The sequence below is a fragment of the Leucopleurus acutus genome (assembly GCF_964270905.1).
Source record: "Leucopleurus acutus genome assembly, chromosome: 14".
Lineage (NCBI taxonomy): Eukaryota > Metazoa > Chordata > Mammalia > Artiodactyla > Delphinidae > Leucopleurus > Leucopleurus acutus.
In genome coordinates, this window is record NC_139156.1 from 71,564,701 (window position 1) to 71,579,081 (window position 14,381).

At 44.6% G+C, this 14,381-nt stretch overlaps 1 protein-coding gene across 5 annotated transcripts in view; it reads left to right on the top strand.

Annotated features, from left to right (window-relative positions):
- RHOBTB1 (Rho related BTB domain containing 1) overlaps positions 1 to 13,100 on the top strand; it is a 114,824-nt gene extending 101,724 nt beyond the window's left edge. For all 5 annotated transcript variants that reach the window (XM_082854373.1, XM_082854372.1, XM_082854371.1 and 2 more), the window contains 4 exons: positions 3,673 to 3,823; positions 7,544 to 7,632; positions 10,275 to 10,380; positions 10,922 to 13,100. In XM_082854373.1, coding sequence (XP_082710499.1) covers positions 3,673 to 3,823; positions 7,544 to 7,632; positions 10,275 to 10,380; positions 10,922 to 11,091 — 516 coding nt within the window. In that variant the 3' untranslated portion in view covers positions 11,092 to 13,100. The remainder of the gene's footprint in view (positions 1 to 3,672; positions 3,824 to 7,543; positions 7,633 to 10,274; positions 10,381 to 10,921) is intronic.
- The last annotated feature ends 1,281 nt before the right edge of the window (positions 13,101 to 14,381 follow it).

Here is a 14,381-nt window from a genome sequence, read left to right on the forward strand (position 1 = left end):
ACGGGGACCACAAGAGAACCTTTTTCAAAGGGCAGGTAAGGCACGAGGATACGCGTGTAAAGCATCAGATTTGGTGCCTAGAACATGCAAAGGCTCAAGGAGTGTCAGTGACTGTTATCCCGGAGGATTCTTGTTAAATTGTTTCCATGAGGAGCTCAAGATCTTTGTCCCCCAAAAGCCTTCAGGTAACAAGCCCCCAGTTCCCTTCCTAAACTAGCGAAGTGTAGTGGAGATGGTTATGGGGGTAAGAAGAGGCATTTGGTTAAAGGCCCAATAAATGCTTAATGGTTAATTGAGGCGCGTATTCACACGGGCCTTTTCTTCCTAGGCCACCTTTTAACTCTTTGTCTTCTGAAAATCTGACATCCTCCACAAAATCCAGCCTCTTTTTTTTTTTTTTTTGCATTAATAGAATTCACATGCATATCCAGAAAGGAATAAAATATGCCCACTGATGTTCCTTTAACTTTTTTTGTCATTTAATATTTAAGAAGACGCTGTAATTTACTTCTGTTTTTCTCATTACTTTTAATGTAGCAGTAAGCATAATTTTCTCCCCAGAGGTACTCAGCAAGTGGTTCATTAAAAATGCATGGCCGGCTTGTAGGAAGCAATGCTGTGGATCTAGAACACTCTCTCATTCTCTATGAGACCATCTCTAATTATAAGCCTGATCGTCTGAGCTGATCTTCGCAATTAAAATTTTAAACCAACTAAACTGGAATATGGGTCGTTGTTTAGGGTAGCATCATATTCTTATATTTTTCAAAGCTACATTCAGCAGGCAGGGCACAACATTTTTAATTCCATTTCTTGTATCTGTATTATTTTTTAAAGTTCTATAAAAACGGTCGCTCTGTTGCTGTTCAGTTCATTGTAAATGTTGAAATCACAGAAACAGCCTTTTACAGAGAATCAGCATTGAGGGGGAAACAAATGCATGTTCTGAAAGTGTTTTCGTTTTTTTCTCATTTGCTGGTTACTCCTGAGGGTCCCTAACATTATTTGCCCAAAAGAGCCATTGCTTTAAAAAAAAAAATGTTAGTGTTATATTAAGCAAGAAGGAAACAGTAGGTCATGGATGATTCCAAATGTCAGAATGCTCTGAAGACAGTGGAAGTGTTGGGCCAGGGCTGCTTGCTGGAATCCACTGTCATCTCCGGCCGCCAGAAACAACTTCTTTCCATTTAGGATGTCCATTTTGCCATGACTTAGAACACACTCTTAGCAGAAATTGCTGAAGTCATCTGGGTAACTTCAAAATCCGTCATCTCAGTGAAGAGAAGCTTTAGATGTCATCTATTCCAAACCTCTCCCATGTCACGGATGAGGAAACTGAGGTTCAGAGAGGGTGATCTGTCAAAGGTCACAGAGCATTTTAACAACACATCTCTGGGCCTGCCCCAGCCTCTTGCCCTGTCCTCCAAGCCATTATTTTCAGAAACAGCAGACATCCCCATCCCTGAGAGAACAGGTGCTCATAGGAAACTCTGGGACTTTTTTATATTGATAACCACTAACACTTTAGAGCACTTAGCACTTTGTAAAATGTATATATTTTTACTATCACAATGGCCCAAATTTTAAAGTTTCACAAGTTAATTAACCTTCAGTTATCTAAAAGATGTACTAATCCAAGCACCATTCTAGAGAAATGAAATTTTGCCATATGTCATTTGCCATATTTGCCATAAATAAATTCATGTCTGTATAAGATAAACGCATGTGTACATAAACATATAGACACACAAATATAACCAGTGTTAGATTCACTGGAATAGCAATTACAATACAACAGCTTCTTTATTTCAAAATGATATAAGTTATAGTTTCTACTTGCCAGGTTTTATTTATTGTAGAGGTTGTGCTAGAAACTTGAAATGATCACGCTTGTCAAGTCATTGATGGTAGTAACCCATGCAGCTTATTAATAGAATCATAATTGTTTTCGCTCCGTCTGAGAGGGGAGGGGGTAATTTTCTTAATATTTCTAGGAATTTTTCTGGGCCCTCTTTGATACACTTAGGGAAACTCCAACTGTCTGAAAGGATATTCCCTCTCTGAAGTGGCTGGTGTCTATGCAGGAAAATTATATAGATGGTTGCTATAACTTAAACAGTTCTGCAACCACACCGCTAGAAGACTGCAGTGGCCACAAGGCCCCTGTAGATTGTGGAGGCATTTTATGTGTGTGTGTATGTGTGTGTGTATATATATATACACATATATATATACACACATACATACAAATATATGGAGAGAGATTAGATATATAGTATAGATGTAATCATATATACAGATATAATCATATATAATTCATAAATCATATATAGATATATATTTTTCTATGCTGTATAGAGAGGTTTATTAAGTACCAGAATTAAGAAGTGTGTGACTGTTCATCCTTTTCAACTTAGAAATCTAATTCTAAAAAACTGTTAGTGAAATAAGGTGCTGTAGTGTAGCTTTCTTCCTTACCATGAAGGGTTTCCAGTCCTACACAGCAGTTCTGAACATAGACTTTAGAATCATATTTCCTGGGTTCAGATATCAGCCCCAGCCTCCTAGCTCTGTGACCCTGGGCGCTGGACTTAACCTCCCTGAACCTCCATCCCTTTATCTGTAAGATGGCAAAAATAATAGTCTCTTCCTCCTAGGGAGGATATAAGGATCAAAATAGATAATGCATGTGGAAAGCTTATTTAGCACAGTACTTTGTGCATAGGAGGCCTTCTATTAGGTTAATTCTTATCCTCATTCCAAATAGCAAGCACTAGGGGCACCATTCTGTGTTTTGCCAGGGTACGTCTCGTGGCGTTAGAAACCTAAAGTGAAGAATACCTGCTATAACGTGTATATCCTTGTTGATCCAGGCGCAGACATTCAGAACTCTACTTCCCAGGCAGTCCCTGGCTCCCCAGCAAACTCTAGCGTGTAGGAATATGGGCAACAACTACAGGTACTCAGGAAGGAGATTAGGGGGACCCTCCAGGGAACACTTCCCCATACCCAGCCATTCCCCTAGATGTCCCAAGCACAGGTTTCTCTGGATTCTCTGCTGATACCTGATAATGTTCCAGTAGTTCTATGTCTATGCCATAGGAAAAATAAAGTGTGTGTGTCATGCTAACATATACTTTTCAATTTTTTTTATTGACATAGAGTTGATTCCATGCTCGCATTTAGTGAAAGAAGGTTGGAATCAAGCCAGTCACTGTGGCAACTAGGGTGGCTGTTCATCCTTTGTTTTGACATCTTAGAGAGCTGGGCTCTGTCATGTGTCAGCAACAGTGCAGTGTGCAGCTCCCCCCAACACCTGTCATGTTGCTAGGAGATTTCTTTCCCCACAATCGAGTATTATAAGGTACTTGGCAAGGAGGGCCTGTAATGTCATACATTTACAGCCCATTGGTCTGATTTATAAGCCCAAACAGCCATTTAAAAATTCCAAATCAGGCTATGTCAGGCAGCCCCACTTTTTTGTCATCTACAAATCAAACGGTTATGTTTCAAGCCATAAATAGTAAATGACTTCTCTGCACAGCCTCAAAGCAAGGTGTCCCAGACTCACTAACAGTGAATCACACAGTGGGGATATTTACAAGCAGTAGAGCCTGAAAACGTGCCCACTGCTTTCTTCAGCAGAACTTACCTTTTCAAATCACATTTCAGGTATATCTCCCGAATATAAACAAGATGTCAATGCAGGCGGTACTGGATTATCTTTATACCAAGCAGTTGTCACCTAACTTGGACCTGGACCCACTGGAACTAATTGCTTTGGCAAACAGATTTTGCCTGCCACACTTGGTCGCGCTTGCAGGTAAGGCTGATGACTCAGGGCCATGCGGTGTCTGACTGTCATATTTATCAAAATCGCATTTAAGCAAAAATAAGATTTCCAGGGAATAAAAATTTATTTTTTATCACCCAGTATAGGACTGTCTGGTACAGGGTGATATGAACGGATCAAAGGTATCAGACAGCCCAGTTCAATTCAGCAACTATTTTTTCAGCACCTACTTTGTAGTAGGTCCTGCTGATGCACAGTTAAAGCTGAGTAATGCATGGCCCCTGCCTCTGAGGCCCATGCTCTATGCCCTCTGCCTCATTTGTGGGTGGACCACAGAATTGGAAATAAAGCTGTTGTGTCCATGTATCCCCATAATATGTGTTCAGATACAGTGTCTAAGAAAGAGGCAGGGGACTTCCCCGGTGGTTAAAAATCTGCCTGCCAGTGCAGGGGACACAGGTTCGATCCCTGGTCCGGGAAGATCCCACGTGCCATGGAGCAACTAAGCCTGAGTGCCGCAACTACTGAGCCTGCATGCTGCACCTACTGAAGCCCACACGCCTAGAGCCCATGCTCCGCAACAAGAGAAGCCACCCCAGTGAGAAACCCACGCACTGCAACGAAGAGTAGCCCCTGCTCGCCTCAACTAGAGAAAGCCCGCGCGCAGCAACGAAGACACAACGCAGCCACGAAAAAAACAAAAGAAAGAAAGAGGCAGTAGGAGGCAGTGGGTAAGAACATAGGCTACAGATCCAGATTGCCTGGGTTCAAATCCTGGCTCCACTATTTACGGGCTGGATGATTTCCTACTTGATTTAACTGCTCTGGGTCTCAGCTTTCTCTCTCTTTAAAATGGGGATCATAATATTCTACTACAGAGTTATGAAGATTAAATGAGTTAAGAGATTATATATATAAAGAGAGAGAGAGGCCTTAGGAACAGTGTCTGGCACCTAGTAAGCGTTATGTAAGTGGTTTTCTTAAAGCTATTTTAGAAAATGTTCTGACATTGTCAAGACCATTTTGGGAAAAAGGGAGACTTGCTTTAACTTCACAGAATCTTATGTGTCATTTCTAGATTTGCTCAGCTGGTGAGCCAAAGCAGGTCAAAATAAGATACACGCTTTCGAATATTGTTTCTCCTGAATTTAAACCTTGTGCTTCATCACCAAAGGTTTCGATTAGCAATAAGGGTGTTTATTGCTACATTTAGTTGACTCCTGTTAACCGTGAAAGCAGAATGGTGCCTGTTTTGCTCACTGGCTTATCCCCTGCACGCAGAAAAGTGCCTGAGCATATGAGGTTCTCAGTAAAGATTTGTTGAATCATTAAATGAAAATGAATGTATGAACAAACCAACCAGTCATACCTGCCCTTGACTTTCTGCCAGTGTCTCTAGAGAAAAGATTTACTTCTCTGTATTCCAGGTTTCTACTACACTCAACCAACTGGAGATCAAAGTTTTCTCCTTACCTCCCTTCTTCACCAGTTGGATAACAAGAGACGGTTGAAGTATTGCTATTCATTTTTTTAAACGGTTTTTAACCAATATACCTGAAGTCACAGATTCAAATGAGTATTGCTGCTAGGAGGCTGCAACGGGCAATTCTTTTTTTCAGAAGTAAGAGTCCCAAGCCATTTGACTATCCAGTTTTTACAAGTATTTGTCCTTTGAAAACAAATTGAATTTTTTAAATAGTCAAAAGTAATTTGGAGGCAAATCTGTTGAACAAGGTTTGCAATCAGTCTTGAAGTAGTGCCATTTTTGCTTAAATATTAAGTGTGGTGATGAAAATATGGGACTGATTTCTCCATGGAAGAAACTGACCCAAAGAAACCTTCTTGTGTGAACTATAGACTTCTATGTATGTTTACTTTTCTTATTAAATGCTACTACTAACTATTATGATTATTTAGTAAATAGCTTCCTAAGGTGATTCCTTTAATCCTTTATATAGTGTTTGGTGTGTAGTATAGAGTGTTTAGACCATAGTGTTTAAAAGTCGGTTTCTGGAGTGAAAATGCCTTGCAAGGCAAAGTGTTAAATGAATATCAAGAAATATTGCAGTTCCCTAAAATTTAAAACCCAGTGACTGGACTTCCCTGGTGGCGCAGTGGTTAAGAATCTGCCTGCCAGTGCAGGAGACATGGGTTTGAGCCCTGGTCCGGGCAGATCCCACATGCCGTGGAGCAACTAAGCCCGTGCGCCACAACTACTGAGGCCACGTGCCACAACTACTGACGCCCACGTGCCACAACTACTGAGCCCACGTGCCACAACTACTGAAGCCCATGTGCCACAACTACTGAGGCCGCGTGCCACAACTACTGAAGCCCGTGCGCCTAGAGCCCCTGCTCCAGGACAGGAGAAGCCACCGCAGTGAGAAGCCTGCTCGCCGCAACTAGAGAAAGCCCATGCGCAGCAATGAAGACCCAATGCAGCCAAAAATAAATAAATTTATTTTTTTAAAAAAAACAAAAAACCCAGTGACTCCTCTGGGAGATTTAGTTCCAAATAGTTCTTTGTTTGTCAATCGAGCTGAGGAAGCTTGTGTCAAAGAAACCATCCCAATCCTGATACCCTGTTGACCAGATGGGGGCGTACTGACTAACAAGTAAGTACGTATCGATAGAACCAGAGCAGAAAGTAAGCATGATTTGGACCATATACTAGAAGAATAGATGCAGTGCTAGAGATGAAAAAAGAATACGTCCGCATCAAGGAGCCAGAAATGCCGGGCCAAGACTGTACCCACACGTCAGTGCCAGAGGAGGGCAACAGCCTAACGGAGGCAAGACACAGCTCAGTCTCCGAACCACAGTTTGAATTCATCTTAGAAGCCTGGAACGCAAAGCAGAAATGGCTCTCCCATCTAGACTTGTCTGACTTCTGGCTGAAGCTCCCCCCCCAGCCTTTGGAATCTGAGAGGTTGAACATGTCCCTTGTCTGCTGCTGCTGAGACACACGTACACATTCACAATTTTAATTCCCCATTTGGACTCATTCCGGTTAGTCTCTCCACGGTCAGAGAGTACTGAGAATTGGAGGGATGTGAATGGGGAAACTGTCAAGCAGGAAGATATGACGGAGTCTAGAGGATTCTAGGGCTTCCCTGGCGGCGCAGTGGTTGAGACTCCGCCTGCCGATGCAGGGGACGCGGGTCCGTGCCCCGGTCCGGGAAGATCCCACATGCCGCGGAGCGGCTAGGCCCGTGAGCCATGGCCACTGAGCCTGCGCGTCCGGAGCCTGTGCTCCACAACGGGAGAGGCCACAGTGGTGAGAGGCCCGTGTACCGCAAAAAAAAAAAAAAAAAAAAAAAGAGGATTCTAGGCAGGTACTGGCCTGTCCAGAGCACGCTCCAACAGAACTATGTGCAGTGATGGAAACTTCCTGTGTCCGCATGGGCCGATACACATGAAATGCGGCTTGCGTGGCTGAGGACCTGAAGTTTTTACTTGGTTTACTTTTAATTATTAATTTAAGTTTAATAGTTTCAGGTGGCCAGTAGTTACCATCTTGGACAGAGAAGGTCTGGAGCACTCTAGATATTTCAGAAGGCGAACAAGTATCCCCGGAGTCGCTGGTGCACTGGCTGGAGACCAGGACTCCCCGTGCTGAAAGGCGCGCGGCAGAGCGGGCCCCGAGTTTAGTTCACGTGGAGCTGTGACCCGTGCTTCCTCCCCTCGTGGCTGCTCCCGGGCCACGGCCTCCAGGCACTAACTTTCTCCCGCTCCCTCTCTCCTCCCCAGAGCAGCACGCTGTCCAGGAGCTGACCAGGGCCGCCATGAGTGGCGTGGGCATCGACGGGGAAGTGCTCTCTTATTTGGAATTGGCCCAGGTTTGTAGCAGTTTGCCTTTCACCTTTTCAGTGTGTTCAACCAGTTCGTTTAACGCTGATGCAACATTCCGCTGTTGCATCTGTCTAAATAAAGATGTCACCACCGAGTCACAGAGGCCCCCCACTGTGTGCAACGAGAAGATCTGAGAGTTTTACGTTTCATGCACGGTTCACCCTGCTGGGCTTTGTTTGAATAAAACAACAAGGACCCCACCCACACGCCAGCCCCCTTGTGCCCCCCTCCCCCTGCCCCGAGGCACCAGCTTCACACGTGGGAGAACAACTCAGGGCATGGGAGGAGAAGGCATTCTCTCTCCTTTGAATTCTCAGACACGGATTGGCCGAGATCAGACAGTTTCTAGAATTTCGTGAAGTCCAGTGCTGGATGCCTCACGTCTCACTGCAGCCCTCCTGGGTTTTTTTTTACATCAGTACTTGTTACTGTTGACATTGTGTTTCCATAATCCCCATACACACTTGCCCCCTTCCTCCATAGAGGGTCTGAGATCCAGCCTCGGCTTGGTCACTACGTAACTTACTTAATGCACAAAGCTAAACTCTGCCTCAGTTTCCTCATCTGTAGGAAAGAAGGACGGTAATTCACACCCTGTCAACCTTACAGATTATTTTGAGAATCAGGTGGGAGAGAATGTTCCAGAAAGAGCACCAAAGAGAGGAAGCCCTCTCGTAATACAAGGCACGTATGCAGAGTTATCTAGTCCCTGGCCTAGACTTACTGGCGATGAGTTTATACTCTGAAGGAACTAAGAATAAACTCTTTCGTTTCTTCTGTGGCCTATTAGGTTTGGCTTTCTTCATTCCCTTTCTCAGGGCAGTGGTTCACTAAGTCTTAGGTCAGGCAGTTTCAATCCAGATTTCTCAGAAGGGAAAACGGTGGACCAGGACTTCACAGCAACCTGCTCACTCTGACTTAACATTCAACAAGGATTTGGTATTTTCTCCCCCTGTACCAGGCACCACCCTAGACGAGAGGACATGGAGATACAAACAGGGTAGATTCTCTGCCCTTGGGGCCGTCCTAGGCCACTGAGGGAAACAGACACAAGCACAACTTATTAAAATCCAATGTGAAAAACAACCTCACAGAGGTTCCAGTTAAAACTGAGAGCAGACATCAATCACAAGTCAAATCAGCAAGCCCCCATCAACACTGTCCAAAAGGGAATTTGGGGGTGTTTTGAAACAGGCCTGGAGGACAGCTTATGACCTGTGCCCTCTCCAGTAAGTATTCCTCCTCGAGAACAATCAGATGACCCAGAACTTCATATAGGGCCAGCCCACTTGAGGTAATGATTTACAGTTGTGTCTATTTGTTTGCTGTGTGTTCCCACCCCGTGACCTCCCCCGACCCCGCCCACACATACACCCTGCAAAGAAATAATATGATTCCTGCTCATCTCTGACAAGCCGTGGCAGGAAGAGTTTAGGACAGAGTCTCCCACATCTTAGCTCATTTGTTAGACCCTAACCCAAGGGGTAAGTATTTAACAGTCAGCTTGGGGACAGGTGGGGCGCTGATCTGTTGCATTTTCCAGTTTCTGGGGTGTAAAAACCCCTACCTGGCCAACTTTAACAACTTGAAGTCACCGAGCTCCGAGTCCAGAAGGGATGCCCCCCCGTGATGCTCTCGAGCAGGTACAAGCCAACGCCAGTACCGCACTGCTCTGCTCTGACTTGCAGACGGAAGTCTATTATCGAGAGAAGTCGGAAGCACCTGCTAGAACTGTCTGTCCTGTTGGGCTTGTGATCTGCAGAGAGTTCCTTGAGTTAGTTTCTGAGGGCGTTGGCTTTTCTCTTGGCCTCTGTTCAGGGCACTGACGGGGGCCCTGGAGGAAGCACACTGTAGGTTTCAGGGGTTCACCTGCTCAAAGAAACTTCAAGAGCAACAGACAACAGAATGGATGCCTGAAAGGGGCCTGGACAGAAAGAGTGAGGGATGGGGGACCTGCCAAAGTGGGGGAGGGAATGGGGAGTGGACTGTGGATTTTTGAGCATCGGGTGTTTTGCAGTCACGGCTTCCTCAGCTGCCACTATCCTGAGCGTCTGCTCAGAAAGGAGAGGGTGGATCGAGGGTCTGGATCCCTCCATCCCCGCCCACACTGCCTGCTCTTCTTATGTAACCAGAGGACAGGTGGAGGACAGGCACACATGCCGCGTGCTCCTGCGCTGATCTTTCGTGCTCCTGTTTTAGCTCTCGGGCCCCAGCCACCTGAGCTTCGACATTCAACACGGAGGCTTCTGTTGCCCAGGCTCCTTCAACGGAGATGACATCACTGCTTTCTCCCGTGGTCTGGTGCCTTCCAGAGGCCACGGCCACTTACCGTTAGAGGGCAGGTGGAAGGGGAGAAGAGGAGGGCAAGGCATACTTTAGACTCCTGATCTGATACAGTGATTATTTTGAGCGCACATATCCCGGGGGGGGGGGGGGGAGTGTGCCGAACGCTTACGCGTGGCTGGCGTCGGAACCATGGGCAGAGTCAAAACCGTGTAGTCAAAACAAGAGGTTTCCGAATTAGTCATCTGGGCCCTTTATTTCTTTGACCCGTCCTGTGGCTTTTTATTTCTTTGTAGCCCCACTTTAGAAAACAGAGTCTGACCCCCTTTTGGTCACTTCCCTGCAGTTTCACAACGCCCACCAGTTGGCCGCCTGGTGTTTGCACCACATCTGCACCAACTACAACAGTGTTTGTTCCAAGTTCCGCAAGGAGATCAAATCGAAATCTGCAGGTGAGGCCGTGCGGTCCCCATCTGTCCAGTTCCCCTCACCTGTGACTGAAGGCTTTACCTTCACTGCCCTCGAGAAGGAACGCGGGCAGCCCCCAGCTCGTGGAGAATTCCTTGTGCGGTAGTCACAGATTCACGTGACGTGACCCAAGGAATTGGAGGTTGGAAGTCATCTCTGGAGAACTCCACGGCCGGGGGGATCTGGGCGGAGGGGGCGGTCAGGATGCCCTGCTGTGGAGCGAGCAGAGATTGCTGGCTCGCCCTTGTCCAGGGAGGCGTGCTTGGGAGCGAGCTTACGCTCTGAAGTGAAGGGGTCCTGGGTTCAGGCTCTCTGTGTCCAGCTGTGTGATTTTAGGCAAGTGATTCCACCTCTCAAAACTCTGGTGTCACAGTCTGCCACTGGCCCTACCCACAGTCCCTGCCCATTGGGTAGTGGGATGAGCACACGATAATCATATATAAGAAGCCTAAGCACAGAACCTACTGGCACAAAGAGGCCATGAATGAACAGCAGGTATCACCATCTGCATCTTTCCTTCCCCAGACAACCAAGAATACTTTGAGCGGCACCGCTGGCCCCCTGTGTGGTACCTGAAGGAAGAAGACCACTACCAGCGTGTGAAAAGGGAAAGAGAGAAGGAAGATATTGCACTAAATAAACATCACTCGAGACGAAAGTGGTGCTTCTGGAATTCATCTCCAGCGGTCGCCTGAGGCAGAAGAGAAAAAAAAAAAGGAGAAATCTGACACACCACTTTTCAAAGCACTGCTGTAAAATCGGTCTTACTATTAGAGATAAGGTGTAGTTCAGGTGGCAGGCACCGCTCTTCCTCCACTTTCATGCATTTATCTGTGTTGGGATCAAAGCACAAGCTCACCATCCATGAGCCTGGACAAAAAGGGAAGTTGACGCCCACTGCATTCCTTAAACTTGTATATTTTTTGTTAGAAGGCTTAATAAACTTTAGTCCGTTATCTCATTTCTTTTTATACAAAGGAAAAAAAAAATCCAGCTCTCATGTTTCGAATTCCAAATTGGAAAATATTTTTATATGGTCTCTTGTAAATGAAAATACTGTGTATTACTTTATTTTACAAGCCACACATTAACCATGAAGTCGCCCTGTGATTCTCTTTGCCCATGTGATCACCAAGCATTATTACTTAGAGGGTTATCCTTCTGTCGTGAAGTAAAGGGTTGGAATGAAATTCCCCAAAGTGCAAGTTAGGGAGTGTTTCATCTTTGTTCTGCTGAATAGCATCGGCATAATTACAAAGTCCACTCCAAGAATATGTAATATTTACGATATTTGCCATGTAAGTGCTAGTAATTATATGGTTATATGTGCCATGTAAAATATAGTGATATCACATCTTCTGTTGTATAAAACATCTAGATTTAAGAGGACAATCTTTATAATCATTAGAAGGGCTTATTAAATCCCAGCATTATCCAGGGCAGACTCTCTGGTGGACCTGAATACAGAAGATACCGTAAGAGCATTGGTGTTCGGATTGCTGTATTAGGATGTCCATCTCTCAGTGTTCCTTGATCTTGCCGTGTTTCTGCATGCAGATTCTCCACTGACTTGAATCGAGATGGGCAAGGGAAAGGGTCCCCGGACTCTGTCCCAACGTCTGCAGGCTTGTCACACCTCCCCACTGGAAACAGGCTTCCTCAGGTCTCTCACCTGCGGCCAACTCCACTTTGTAAGACCCATATTTTTAACTCTTCCCAGGGAAAACTCATGTTGCTGCAGAAGTATACCAAGGCAGACCACCCACCCCTGCTGAAATTCAGCGGGGCCTGTGAAGGCACGAAGCTGGAGGCTGGGTCGTCTAGGGTCACTGCATTCTCCAACGAAGATGGGAATTTTACTCCAAGAGTCTAGGAAATGGTGCTATCGTGAGTTAGTTCTGACCCTTTGTCATTCTGAGTTTTCAGTGTTAAAATAGAAAGTACTGAGCAGGGGAGTTTTGAGAGGCCGTCAATCACTGCTTCTCTGTAAATTAAAATGTTACAGCACTCACGCAGAGCATTTTCAGGCCACACTTCCATACCTGTCAAGGGATGTTGTATGGTGGAGGCTGGGACTTATTCTTTCAGGAAGTCAATTTACTGATGCTAAAAGCTGTTGATTTTTTTTTCTACCTTTCAGAAGTTGGAAAAGAGACAGTTGAATCCAAACTCCAATGTTGACAGCCAAATATATTTGAAAATCTATCCAGATTACAGATGGACATTTATGACTGGCAGGGGATACACACCAGATTCAAAAGCTGGGAGAGGCCCAGCCATAAAGAGGCTCCTTTATCACCCTCTCATGACAAAGGAGGGGGCAGTAGAGTAGGGAAGGATAGGATGATTGTAAATGCCTCTACTTTAATTTGGGGTCAATAGGTTGTAAGTCATTAATGGAAGGAGAAAGGAGACAGAATGAGAGGAAGAATCGGCATATATCCCATCATAAAATGGTAGAAGTTGAGTTTTCGATGAGTAGTCAGAATGGAATTTATACAACCAAAGCTCCCATGTGATTGTAATCTTGCCAAAATGTAATGGACATATAAATGAACCTGGGTATAAGCAATAATATCCACTAGTGTTTGTTATCAGCTACTGTAACCAAGTGGCTGGTTCATTTGGTTAACGCTGATTATGGCCTTTTAACCATGGTGGTTTGTTTTGTGTTTTTTATTTCACGAAAAGCCAGTAAAATCGTTTAGCTATAAAATGCCTCCAGTTTTTCTTTAAGGACTACCATCATTATCCTGTGTGTAATTTTCATTGCTTTTTAAAAAAACTGTCAAAACTTTAAAGGTGCTGGGTCACGGGGGCTGTGTGTCCTCTAGGAACCAGGCAGCTTGAATGACCGTCATCTTTGTTTTCAGTATTGCCAGCATGGTGCAATGCCATGATGTAAATGAGGGGTCTGGATCTTGGCTCTTGGCTAATATGGTTATGTCATTAGACGTGGTACAGTTCTGGAAAAAACAAAAATGATGTCTTTGCCCTAATGGACTTCTTATAACCGGATTTTGGGGGATTCCACCAGCAGTTAAGTCAAAGTTTGCATTGGTGGACTCATGAAGATCAGTCTTCTCTTCAGAAGCAGATCTGAGAAAAGCCTTTGGAAAAATCTGTTAAAAATTTCTGGACTTCTAGGTAGTGTAATATTTGTCCAAGCTCAGAAGGAAGAAGGGTCTCCAGTGAGGTCACAGGGGGGGATTTTCTGAGCGGCAAATTCCCTATGACTCCATGGAAAGGAGTTGACAACTATAAAAAATAACCGCAGGAAAAAGACAGTGAGTTTCCAATGCATTTACACACCTTTTAAAGGTGGGTGGTCCAGATCAGACACCTTTTACATAACGCATACCAGGGGGGGTCTTACATATAGAAAGTCTTGGTCTAACTCTCTCCTGTGGCAATGCCTGGCAAACCATCAAGGATTTCAACAACCCTATATCAGCATTATGGGAACCACAAATTGTACTGGTTTAGAGGGAACTCCAGTATTTTCATTATAGACATTCAAAAGCAGGAATTCTATGCTTCTAAGATTTTTTTTCACACTGACTTCCATTGTATGGTATATCAGTTGTCAAAATTCAGTTTTTCATCACTGTGACATTGGCTAAGTAGAATAAATTCTGCTAGTCAGAGGAAAAAACAAAGTGAATTCTGAATTTGGAAACTTAATGAGGGCAGCATTTCTGAAATGGATGCTTTTCTGCAAGCTAAAGATTTACCAGCCTTTTTCTTACGGAAATATATGGGGTATTTCTTTAATTGAATGCCCTAATTGGATGCCAGTGGACAAGCAGCAATAATTGCTCTTTTCTAGAAGAATGTGACTGTTGCATAAAAGAGGTAGAGTTAAAAGTTAGCCATGGAGAATGTGTTTGTGTTCTGTGTGTGTGCGTATGTGTGTAAGTAATCAAGAAACAACACAAGGGAGAAAAAAAAAAAAAGGCTAAACACAATTTTAAAAAATAAAGAG